General features: G+C 27.3%; 1 protein-coding gene across 1 annotated transcript in view; it reads left to right on the top strand.

Annotated features, from left to right (window-relative positions):
- LOC111636390 overlaps window positions 1-13,416 on the top strand; it is a 50,210-nt gene extending 36,794 nt beyond the window's left edge. The window contains exons 4-8 of the mRNA XM_023381634.1: window positions 3,091-3,218; window positions 7,456-7,602; window positions 10,205-10,270; window positions 13,076-13,147; window positions 13,214-13,416. Coding sequence (XP_023237402.1) covers window positions 3,091-3,218; window positions 7,456-7,602; window positions 10,205-10,270; window positions 13,076-13,147; window positions 13,214-13,401 — 601 coding nt within the window. The 3' untranslated portion in view covers window positions 13,402-13,416. The remainder of the gene's footprint in view (window positions 1-3,090; window positions 3,219-7,455; window positions 7,603-10,204; window positions 10,271-13,075; window positions 13,148-13,213) is intronic.
- Window positions 13,417-13,713: the final 297 nt, after the last annotated feature.

Below are 13,713 nucleotides of genomic sequence, written 5' to 3'. Positions count from 1 at the left end.
TAAAAAGGATAAAGATGGACTCAAAAGTTATTTTGACTTTTTGTAAATAGTCCAAACTTCGAATTCTGAAGAAATAATCCTGAGTTTTTACAAAAATCGTAACCATATGCGAATATTGGAGATACTCGTAACTACCACCAGAGGGCCAGAAGCAGTTTAAAAAGTAGATAAAAATGAAAATGGTGAAGAATTTCTTTGTGTTTTTAATTGTAAAAGTGTCAGATACCTACAATAAAAGGCTGACACTTGATCTTTTTTAACCTTGTGAAGTTGTTTTTACCAAATTTTTTATCTGTGTTTTTAGAAGAGTTCTTCAAAGCAAAAATTTTTTAAGACTGTTACTTCTGTGGTAGTGTTAGAAGGATAAAGATGGACTCAAAAGTTATTTTGACTTTTTGTAAATAGTCCAAACTTCGAATTAAATATTAGTTTATTGGAAACTTTTACACCAACAAAGCAGAATACGCAGTGGCCCACACAATTAATTCACATTTTAATTAGCTGTAACAGTCATTTCATAAATAAAACAAAATTATTTATGATTTAATTGATAATATTTTTAGGTCATTAACTTTATTTAAAAGTTGTTATAATTTTTAAAACAATTAAAAAGAAAGAAATTAAGCTGAAGGTAGGACTGAATCTAGATCGCCCGTGTGGCAAGCGATTTTGCTACAGAATCAGCCATTTCAATATTATAAAATAAAATAAACCTGTAACTATCCAGCAATAAAAAATGCTTAATAAAAACGTTTCAACATTTTTAAATGGCCATCTTCAGTTGAACCAATATTTAAAAAGAACACTAAAAAAGAACGCATGAAATACAAATTAAACAGAAACCAAAATGTGCATGCATAATTCATTGGACTTGCATCTTCTGAAAATCTATAAATAACTTGCAAATAACATAAAAGTAATAATTTTATGTTATTTATGTTATGTTAATTTTATTGCTGAATAGTTAAAGGTTTATTTTATTTTATATTATTTATTCATTCCAGTATAAGTTCTTGTTTTTATTTATTTATTCCATTTCAATATTCTGCCATAATGTAAAATCAACCGGTATATGAGCTGCACTTAAAACTTTAGAACCCTTTTTCTTGGACTCTTCTGGCTAGTGCGCTTTACAATTCTTCTGGGTGGACACCCTTAAGGTGTACTACTACTAACCTGTGAAATCTCATCCCAAACTGAATTTCCGAGACCATAATGTCTCCTTGTTAGTGTTGTTTCATACAAAAGATAATCAAATTTTAATTTATTTTTTAGTAATTTCATTAATTTTTGTTTCACAAATTTGCCTGCTTTTTAAAATTCTTAATTATAAGTGAGTGAACATTGATTGAACTATCGGGGCTGGTGGTCGGGAAAAATGTTTAAGTGTCAGCAAAACAGTAAAATGTAAACAAAATTATATTTTAATTGAAAAATATTATATAAAATTATTTTCAATATTTAGTATGTTTACTTTTAATGATAAAACAACTTTCTCATTATAATTATGAAAGTTTTTGTTATGATTCACAGATGATGCCATAATATATTAAATTTTCAAATGTGATTCATTCAATTCTGAGTAAAAATACTCATTCATGCTAAGTTTAATGCTGCTTTGGTTTTAAAAATTGATTTTTTTAAGATGAGTAAGTCTTAATATTTTGTGGCTTGAGGGAATGAATTCAAAAATCAGTTAACTTGTGATGATGATATTTATTCGGCTTGATGCATCATTTGCTGAATCTTATTTAGTATTAAATATAATGGAATTAAATCATTTACAAGGCAGAGAAGCATGAAAAAAGCACATCTTCTCATTTATCTCCCCCGCTCATTGTGTCAGCCCACGAAGCAGTTTTCAAAGATGGCAACTGTATGTGACATGATGAGATAGTTGTGTAAAAGGAATTTAGCTGTAATTTCTTTGAGGGTGGTGTTGCAATATTAACTTTATCTGAATAAGATTACAAAGATTACTTATTTTGTAATACACAATAAAAGCATGCATATTTACATATAAACAAAAAATGTTCATGTTTCTTTCGAAAGATTGATTCTGGATTTTCTGATCATTTTCCATTCTTAAGCTGGATGTTTATTAATTAAGGAAAGTACTGTGCTTTTAATGTAAATTATTAATTTTTCTAAACTAAACTAAACTTTAGAAAGTATTCAAAAGAATCGGAATCAGAAGAAATTTTTGTATCGTCTTATCACTACTAATATGAACTGATGGAGAACGATCAAGATTGCTCTAAAATCCAGAAATTCATGTTTTTCAATAGTCTCATAACTATTAATAGTCAATTATTTACTGTTATCTTGGTTATTGTTACTGCAACTATAAATTTCTATTTCCTTAAGTTTAATGTTATGTTTATCTTACAAAACATTAAAAGTCAAAATACTTTTTCTATAAGTTAGTTCAGGAAATATTGTTGGCAAACATCAATATTTGATAAATTGATTTTCATTATTATGTGGAATTAAGTTTGTTAAATTATTGTATGTATAAATTTAATTAATATATTCATTCATTTATATAATTAATTGTTCATAACATGTATAAGTATAGCTTGGACAAAGAAACAAAACTTAATTTTAGTTTTTTAAATTTTCAAAAATTTTCCTTTTGCCCTATGAACACTAAGACAACCTTTTTATCAACCTTATCCTGGCTTCAGCTAGGCTCACAACACAGTGACCAGGTGGTGAAATATGGGGGCTTGACATATTCAGGACAGATCACCTCCTGAGGTTTTTTGATCTGTCCAGATTCATTTCCAAGTTTTGCAGAGTCATAGGCTGACTGCCTCAGTTATTTGGCCATAATTTTAGTAAATTTAATAATAATAAAATTAATAATTACCAAATATAAAATAAATAATGAAAATAATAATTGAATTTTTGTTAAAACCTTGCTATTATTATATGAGTATAATGTGAAACAATGAACAAAACAATGAACAAGGATATATACAATATATATAAATTTTTATTATTTTGAGCATATTTACTTTTTTAGAAGATAAATTTTTAAAAATAATTTGAATTTGAGTAAAATAACTATAGCTTATTTGATTTCAGAAATGGTACATTATGGAAACATACATCAAATAAAATTCTTCCACCTGATAAAAATCCAAATGAATTAAGGAAAAGACTTTTAAAATTGAAAAGAGAGTATTATGAAATAAAACGTTATTTAAAATTTAGTAAGTACACTTATTATATAAACTTTTTAAGCCTAAGAACTTTCTAAGAAAAAAATATATTTTTAAATATTGCTTTATAGTTATCAATAGTTTAGTGATTTGTATTAATTTTCAACATTATACAATAATACAGTTTTTGTTTTTTATAATTTACTGTAATTTGTTTATTATATAAACTAGCTAATGTATTCAGCAATACTTGGGTTAACATAAGAAAAAATCAAATAGGATCAAGAAGTACATATGGTTTTGGTATTGTATACATTGGTATGGTATACATGGTATTTAACAACCACATACAGTCGACCCCCTATAACACAGTAGATACGTTTCAGTTTTTGTGAATCGATTTTCTATGAGTCCAGCCAATCACAGCCCGGCATGTATGCAGTTTACAGTCTATGGCTGTTTGAAAGGTTTCTTCCATAAAATTAATCGATTCTAGACTAATTTGACTCAACATTTCCAAAATACATCTAATTTTTTGGGAATAATCCATATAAACTATGCTATGAACAAAAATTGTAGGATTACTTACCGAGTGTGCACTGTTCGACTACGCCATTGCTTAAGCTTGTTTTTGTCATAGTGCTTGTCATCGAATGGCACTTGCGTGCTTCCTGATAAATTATTTTTTTGCGAAAAATTCGCTGAACTTTGGAGACATCATTAATATAAATATAATTTATATGGATGTTAAATAATAAATGGTTTTTAGTAGGCCCGCTGCTTGTTTAAACTCAACGGTTTGTACAATATCCGCTATTGGTCTAGATTTGACCAATCCTCTCGCGACACAAGTCGGCGATGAAGTTTTACCGAGTTATAGGAGTTTTTTTAGCATGTTTGTATGAATATTGTTGCAATTTTTTCGCCATGATATAGGAATCCGAACTATAGGAACCCATGTTATAAGGGGTTGACTGTATATCAAATAATTATTTCTATTATAGTGTTAGAAATTGTTTTTGGGCTACAATTTGAAAAAATTTCCATTGTCATCCATCTGTCTGTCCTTCCTTAATCTCAAAAACTGAATTAGATTGATGAACATCAAGACCAGATATGGAAAGCTTAGGAGCATGAAGCCCCAATTAATTATATACAAACTTTGATGCAAACTGGAAGTCACATTATTTCAATTTAAGAATTTTCTCCTGAAAGGAGTTAGATAGATGACTGGCATGACTCTATTGCTAACAGGAATAGTATAATGTAAAGGGGAAGATACTACTAATTTGAGGTGGAGAGCATATATTATAAATAAATTAAATTAAAAATATTAAAAATTGAAGCCTGGCATTGTGACGATGTCACAATAAGGGTAGTCCTAAGCTATGAACTGTCCTTTCATCACATTTACAGGAAGATTGCCAAAGATTTAAACATACTTGTAGTGTACAAAAGGAAACCCAGTGTTTTCTACCTGCTGTCTAATGCTAAAGATAGCATCAAAGACACAAGACTGCATCCCACTGCAGGATAATAGGTTCAACAGGATACTAACATATATTGGTTCCATGTACAGATTGTTGCAAGCCAGGTTATGAGATTACAAGTACGATGTAACAAAAGGAAACATTAATATGGCTCTGGCTCATTATGTTACCAATCCAGGGATGTTCCCCTATTGGGACGAGGCTACCCTAATACCCTAATATACAGAACAGTTATTTTGTTTTACATTTCCTGAAGAGGACAGATAAAGTAGTGGCTGAAAGCATTCAAATACTGAATTTGGGTGTTTCTTTGCTGGAAATTTTGCATTTAGGTGTGATTATCTGTCACAATAAATATTTGCTCATTTTCTTTTGATTTTTTTTTAATAAAATAAAATTTGTTTTATTTATCTATCTTTGTACAGACTTGTTCGGTCATATTTTACAGAGATATTCATGAAGGTTAAGATATTTTTCTCAAATAATAAATAAAATAATTTTTAGTAGAGCAATTGGCAACAAAACAATTTAAAGTGCTATATTTTCAGAGATAATAATTATATTTTAAAGAAATATCAAAAGTAGATGGAAAATAATATTAATAAGATTTTTTTAAATAAATACTTTTGAAGTATTTACATGTCATTAGGTTTTATATTAGAAATGATAAACAAACATAATTTGTTTGCTAAAATGAACTTTTATTGTTACTGAAAAAAATTTATGGGCTTTCACAAATTTTCTTATAAAATACAGTGGAACAAGTTTGTAGGAAAGTATGTAAATAAAATAAAGATAAATTTCCCAAAAATGTTGAAAGAAAAGATGAAATTTGATGACATGCCAATCCAAACACAAACATTTCTACCATTGTTTTCCACAGGCCTTTGTAGAATGGTGGTATATGCATCATGCTACATCAACTTGTATTTGAAAAACACTATTAAGGATTGTTCAAAACATTTAATTTCTAATCTATGTACACACACACACACTCTCCTTTGAAATATTTCCCTTCTGTAGCTATGCACTTCTACCAATGTGTGCTATTGCTGGAAGCAGTTAGCAAGGCCAATTTTTGGAACTGCCTTGAGCGTTGCTATTGTGACTACTTGAACATCATCAGATGTTGTGAAACATTGTCCTTTCAGCTGTTCCTTCATCTTGAAGAAAAGAAAGAAGTCTTCAGGTGATATACAGTTGCTGTAGAGTAGGGAAGTTGTGGGAGCAATGACATCATTCTCGGACAAGTACTTTGACAAGAGCAGATTGCTGTACTGGTTTATTGTCATGATGTAAGTACCATGTTTTTGAAGTCCATAACTCTTGTCACTTTCATTGAATAGCATCATGAAGGCACTTCAGAATCTACACGTCAGCATTTTACATCAAATGTTTCATAACAGATGATGAGGTTCAAACAGCCCTGACAGCTCTTGAGATAGATGCAAAAAATGGCTTTACTGACTGTTTCAGCAATGGTACCAACATTGGCAGAAGTGCATAGCTGCAGAAGGAAAGTGGTTTGAAGGGTGATATTATATAACTCTTTTCCTCCAATAAACAATTTCTTATAATCTCTGTCTCAGAACTTATTGACTGAAGGGAGAGAGTATATGTGTGTGTACAGTGTTATCTGGGCTAATCACAGATAATGGAAGCATGGATAATTTGTAAATCTGTTTTAATAAAAGCTAATTGATTTTTCTTTTATTTAGTTTATAATTTCATATTAAATTTAACATAAGTTTATATATTATGAATAAAATATACTTTAGCAACAGTAATTAATTTAATTAACAGAAAATTTAGAAAAATTTATTGAACTTGTGCCATGCAGTTCATAATCAATTTTTTGTACAGTAAAACCCCTCAAAAATAAAATCCAAATAAACAGAAACCTGCCAAATCAGAAAAAATATTTGGTACAATGTGATTCCAGTTTATACATGTTTTATTAATGAGAATGTCAGGTTGCTAACTATATATTGTTGTAAAACATCATTAATTTTGTGATATTAAAAATTTATTGATAAGGAAATGATTCAAAATATTTTCTTAAAACAATTTTACAGCTTATTTAATAATAATATAAAAAATATACAGTATACACATATGTAAAGCCATATTGTTCAAGAATCAACTGTACTTACTTTACTTGTTAGGCCATTTAGTTTGTCTTGACATTCTGGAAGTAGTTCTGGTATCCAACATACCATTTTAAATGGCAAGAGTTAACAATGCAGATTTTTTAAAAATTTTAATGCTAATATTTGTATTCCTAATGTAAATTTGTATTGAGATGTATTGAGATATGTGTGCTCAGATAATTTGCACATGGATAATTAAGAGTATAATGTATATTGATAAGAAATTAAATGCTTTGAACTATTCTAATAGTTTTTTTCCTTACAATATTGCTTAACTTTAGAAATGATAAACTTTAATTAAAATTCAAGTTAAATCATAAACCATTCAACAATTAACATTTAATTGAAGTTTGTTATTTCTACAGACAAGTGATGTTTTTGCATTTGTTTTTATTAAATTTATTTTTCATTTTGTACTATCAAAATGGTAATGTGGAAATGTAATTTGATCTGTCAGAAGATGTAGAATTTATCTTATAGTCAGAACATATTCTGCCCTTCTGCTTTCTGTATACCCTGGCAAGTAAAAAAAAAAACAAAATAAAATGTAGCATTCAATATTTATTAATTTGTTTTACAGAGAAATTTCATTAATTAATTTTAATTATTTTGAATAAATAAAATGTGTATATATTTTTTTCTATTTAGGTAATCATCCAGAATGGAAGTATATGAAATCAATTAGCCAATCATCTCATTCTAATCACATACAAGAAAAAAAGTGTGATTTAGATAGTTTAGAAGTTGAAATAGACACAAAACATTCATCAGAAATATCAAGAAATTACAATGAAGGTATTTTGGAATTCTGTAATATGAGTAAAATTAAATAAGTAAAAAGAATCTTATATACTTAATTAAGAACTTAAAGGTAGAACTAATTTGTAGTTTATACTTTGTTGTGTTGTTACTTAAGTCATTCTTAAATTTTATGGAAAAAATATTGAAATATTTTATGTAATTATTAATAAAAATTTTCATGAAATAATCTCACTATAGGTTAATGTTTTGTTTATATTTGTTATGAAGTTCAAAAAACTGAAAATAAAAACAAAATTAAATGTTTTTAATGTAACATTTTATTTGAAAATAGATGGCCATTTTTCCAATTTTTTTACATGATTATTAATAATTACTGTTATATTCCCCAACAAACATTTATAATTATTTATTAAAAATGTAATAGGAGTTTATGTGTAATGACAAATTATCATTTTTATAAATAAAATCTTATTTAGATTTGCTGGTTTATTTGAAGGCTACAAAAGAATGATAATTAGTATAATTTCCTGCAAATAACCCATATGTTATCTGTGTTTTAAAGTCATTTGAAAGAGGATATGAGTTATTTATCTATTTTAAATTGCAATTACAAGCTCACCAAATAGCTTTTCCTTTGTCTAAACTTACCAAGAAGGCATTTAGAAAATGTAAAAATCATATTTGTGTTATACCTAATCATCTGTCATCTTGATTTTTCTAGAAATTACCAAAGACATTTGCTCACTTTTTTTTATGTTAGTTGATATTTAATTGATATTATTAGACATTTCTACTTAAAATTATATCTTAAGCTAATAAAATTTTAATAATTCCTCTATATATATATATTCAGACTTTGAGAGAGTTGTTTATTCAGTACAAGCAATCTATTGATTTTGTACATGATAATTCTCTGTAGTGACTTAGCTAAATGATCAAATTTCAAACAAATTTCAAACTCGTGTTGTTGGATATTGTAGAATCTGTGTGTGTGTGTGTGTGTGTGTGTGTGTGTGTGTGTGTGTGTTTTTTAATAAAATCAAAAACAATGACATCAATAGAAGTTTTTATTTACAGCCTATTTATAGGCTGTGAATAATATACTGCCTTTTTATGCTGTGTATCTGGTATGATGATTATTCTCACCAAGCACCATACTAGCCACATTGCCACTTGAGCTTATCTTGGTTCTAGATAGCTCTTCAAACATCAAATATACTATGTTTATTATCCATGTTAAAATTTTTTTCTATTTCATTTATTTTCAATTTATTTTATATTTATCATCATCATCATTCATAATCTATCTAATTTACTTCCTAAACTATAATAATTTACTTTAAAAAAGTAAATTAGTTCTAAATTGAAAATGTTATCATGTAAAAACATCAAAAGTTAAGCTCTCAAACATTATTTGCTGCATAATTTTAACATTTATATATCTTTAATTATTAAAGTATAAAACTGCATACTGACATTAGGAATACCTGATTTGTCTAAGTAGATGGATAAATTCAAATGTATCTTCTTTGTAAATGAATGATGAAGAGCTTTGAGAAACAGTGTGGTACTGTACATTTTTATACTTTTGCAGTTCTTAGATTCTGAAAATATCAACTTGTCTCTAGTAAATATTCACACTTTTTACCTTAAAGCTTTTATATCTCTAATTATGATTTCTGTAGCTATATTTAGAAAACCTAGTTAGAACATCTCTATCAGAAAAAAAACAGTTGACCTAGTTAGAACATCTCTATCAGAAGAAAACAGTTGAACCTCGACTTTGGCAGGTTTAACTTTTGCAGAAGTGATTATTTGTGAATTTTCCATCAGTAACTAAATGGGAATTTTTTGGAATTTTGTAGTCTACTGTGGAAAATCACACAAACTAGATGACACACAAACTAGAGAAATATAAAGAAAAATTAACTTTAATAATACATATAAATTATTTTATCCATTTATAATTTACTAATCTATTTTATTGTTTAATACCATAAATATATACAAACATATTTATCATCAGTATAAAAAGTTAAGTTTTGTAAAAAGTTTCAATGTGCTAAAGAACTGTGGACTGTGCATTCTATTTAGAGATGTCAGGCCTAGCCAGCTTCACTCATGTTTTCTCTCTTAATGTGCAGTGTATCTTGCATTTTTTGCAACTTTAATTATAAAAGTTTGTAAAACACAGTACTGTAATATGTATAATTGTGTTGTATTAGTTTAATAATTTTACTTTCTAAACACTGTATATGAATTTCATCACATATTGTATGTGTACTGTGTTACCCCTCTCTCTCTGAGTGTGTTACAGTACAGTATATTGTTTGGCTTTTTGTGTGTTAAATGTAGACAACAGTTATTAAGAGTTAAGGTTTAGAGCCTCAAGATATTTATGGCCTTTTCACTTTCATAGGAGTCCTGTGCTCCCAAGCCCTGTTATTGTGGCAGGCCAACTGTATTTTCAATCTACTCTATATTTCATGAATAGAATCATATTGGATATTCCGTTAATTTTCAGCTTCAAAACAACATATAAAAATATATATTGGATTATTTTATTATAAAATTATAATTATAAAACTGAAATAAGTATGTTGTTAGAAAAGTTAACTTATTTTTTAATTTTTAGATAAAAGAAGTAATGAAGATGGTATGGAGCAGTCAATGTCAGAATTTCAAAGGAATATTCCAGAAGGTAATAGTAAAATTATGTATATTTTATTATATTAATTGTAAATTTTATACAGTTTTTAATAAAAGAAGAAATTATAAATTCTTTTATGTAAACTAAAATGAATAAGTAAAAAGTAAAGGATTGTAATATTATAAATAATGTATGCCATATAAAGTAACAAATTGGTAGTACTTGTAGTACTAAAAAGTAGTTTTGTATGAACTCTTAAGATATAATAATGTGAGAACCGAGGGTACCCCGAAATAACCTCAATAACTACATTCAAGATGGAAAAGTAAAAAGAAAAATTTAAGAAATCTTTCTGTTAGAGTCCTGACACTAGTTAGGATAAAATGGTCTTGCATCTTAAGTTGCAATTAGACTTTTCTGAGTGGAAAAAATATATTAAACTTTTCTGGAATTTTAGGAGATAATTTGAAACATGGGTCAGTGATAGAGTTAGGCATAAAGAAAATTAGATGAAATTAGCGATTAAAATATATATTTATTAACAAAATTAATTATACTTAATATATATAAATAAAGGAATAAATTTGGAAATAACATAACAATTTAAGGGATCAAAACTTTTATTTACAATAAATTTTGAAAGGAGTAAATTTGAATATCAACACACTAGCTTATATACTATTTTGAGAGCAAATTTACAATAAATTATATTATCTGTATATTTTCATATACAGAAAGTTCAATGTTGGACGATAATTATTATTCAAATGAAGCACAAAATTAAAATTATCTTTGTAATCTTGTCTCACTGGAGATCAAAGTTTTACAAGGAGAACTTGAAAATTTGAGAACTTGATGAGCTGGGAGAGCTTGAAAAATTGAGGAGAACTGATCCTGCATCAGTGGAGGTTAAGATTATTGAGAGGAGAACAAACGAGAGAGCCAGAGAACCAGGAGCACTAGGGGGAGCTGGGAGAGTATTGTTTAGAAGTAACAAACTCCTTTTTTAACTGAAAATTCCCTCTAATGAAATTTGTCAAAATGTTGTCCATGCTTCCACTGCGTTATGGAAGTCGGGCGATTTTCACAGTGGGATGTGTCAAGATCCAACACCACACTATCACTTTTGAGGGAAATGATGTTATTACCTTCTAGCAGAAAGGAAATTTCCCTTCTCTTGTTAGTATATTTTCTCAAAAATAAGTAAAATTTAACAATTGTTTAAAACAAATAATTTAATAAAATCTATTAGAATTATAAAATTAGTTATAAAGTATCCCATTTTTGATAAAATTTTTGTTGAAATTAATCCATCAGCTCTAGATTCTCACAATAACAAAAATAAAAAACAATAATTTTGTTTTTAAATAGATGTGAATATGACTATGTAAATGAAAAAATTTATTTACTTGAAAGTTTCATTGATATTTTATTACTAAATGTATTAGATGAAATTTTTAATTGGACAAGTTCTATGATATTTTCACTTTAACATATTAATGTTCTTGATTCCATTAAAGTCTGTAGCATTTTAGATTCATTGATTTTTTTTTTATTTTTTTGGTAGGATTTGTATTTTTTGTTATTCCAGTGGATTCATTAAAATGGAATATACTATATTACTATGTCATTTCTAGGTCATAACTGCAATTTTCAATATTAGTTTGAAATGTATTTGATGTCTTTTGTAGAAATTGAGCAGTTGATGGCAGGGCCAGATCATCACACAGACAAATGAGACAGATGTCTAGGGCCCGGTCAAACTGTCTGTTTTGAAAAGATTTGTAAATAAGATAGTTTACTTTTCTGTTGGACAACTGTGTATAATAAACAAAAATATATTGCTTTTTATATGGTTATTGTGAATTCTAAAATCTAAAGAAAATGTGTTCTTATGTTTCTTCTTATTGAAAGTAATTCTTCTGATAATTTAGAATTTTTTTATAGCAATAAGAATAATATTAACTACAAGACGATGAGCCCGGCGTTGCCTGGGCAAAAAATAACAACAAAGGTTAAGATTATTAGATTATTTCGTACTTTTAATCTTTCTAAATTTATTGTTGTANACAAGGATTTCTTGTAATTATTTAGCGTTAACCTCAAATAAAGGAATCTGGCAGTTCATTTGATACTTCACGTAATTACTTAATTGATTTTATTTATTACATGTAAAATAAAACTTTTGGATTTCATAAGAAATGATAAAGTATTTAAAAATAACTATAATGTTAAGTTTCATGAAATACGAAGCATCTATTATTTTGAATAAGCAAAATTTATTAATTATTTATTGCTTAATAATCTAAGATGATAAGTTAGTTTCCATAGTTAATCATTTTTCATATAAAGACACAAAGTAAAATAAAGTGTTTATTTTTAGCATGATTTTTTTTTACCTTTTAAACGTGATTTCAATATACAACTTTCTTAATGAAATGCAAACATTATATTCAATATCTCAGCATTTGGAAATTCAGAAGTTTAGTATAATTGTAAACTTTCATTATGTTAAAAATAAAATTAAATTTTTAAACTTATTTTTTATTTCATATTATAATAGTATGATTATAGTAGGAATGTATTATGTATGTTATGAAACAAATAACATGTTACAGTGTATTGCAGGTATGCTATGATAATGTCTTAATATTCAGGAAATTTTTAATTTTCTGAATATTAGTAGATTTTTAAATTTCTGAAATCTGATTTTAGAAATTAAAACAAAAATTAATTCCAGCTGCCAATAATTTTCAATAAAATTTTTAAAAAGTTGTAAAAATCAATGAGGCAAATTATGTTTAAAAATATTTTTATTCATAATTTTAAATTATAATTTGAATTTTTAATTAATAGATATAAGAAATCCTGAAGATAATTTAGAATTTGAAATTGGGCAGATGCCAGATATGTTAAGAAATACGGAGGGTAAGAGTCATTTACATAATTTTCTAAAAATTTGTTGATTTGTTAATACAATTATAAGTATATTAGGAATACCAGAGACTGTGGTCTGTAATACAGTTGAAGGTAGAGAACCAGATTCTCCCAGTACTTCAGCATCACAACTTTCAGATGTTTTATTTTCTACATCTTCGACGTCAACTGATGAGGAAAAACATTCTTCTCCGTATGTACACTATTTTTTAATTAAAAATAATGCATTACAGATAAAAACATAGTATTATTAATATAATTTTTATGGTTCAAAATATAATTATAAAAGTATGTCTTGAAATAGTACTTGTAAAGTAAATTACATCAAGAAACTGGAAACGATGTTTCTTAATGTAGTTAGCCTGGGTGAGCAGTTTGAGCAGTAATATGTCACAAATAAAAGACTAGTTCCAGAAGGTTCCAGAACAATGCCACTACCACAAACTGCTAGTGAGATATTCCAGAAAGTTCTAGAATATTTTGATTGGAGAAAATTGTGGAAAATTCTCCCCTTATTAGAGCCAGTGAAAGGTGCCATCTAGTGGGGATGAGACAGT

The sequence above is a fragment of the Centruroides sculpturatus genome, unplaced genomic scaffold, assembly GCF_000671375.1.
Source record: "Centruroides sculpturatus isolate CEXI.00-Female unplaced genomic scaffold, Cexi_2.0 scaffold158, whole genome shotgun sequence".
Taxonomy (NCBI): domain Eukaryota; kingdom Metazoa; phylum Arthropoda; class Arachnida; order Scorpiones; family Buthidae; genus Centruroides; species Centruroides sculpturatus.
Note: the sequence above shows the minus strand (reverse complement) of the source record. Positions and strands in the feature narration are given on the sequence as shown.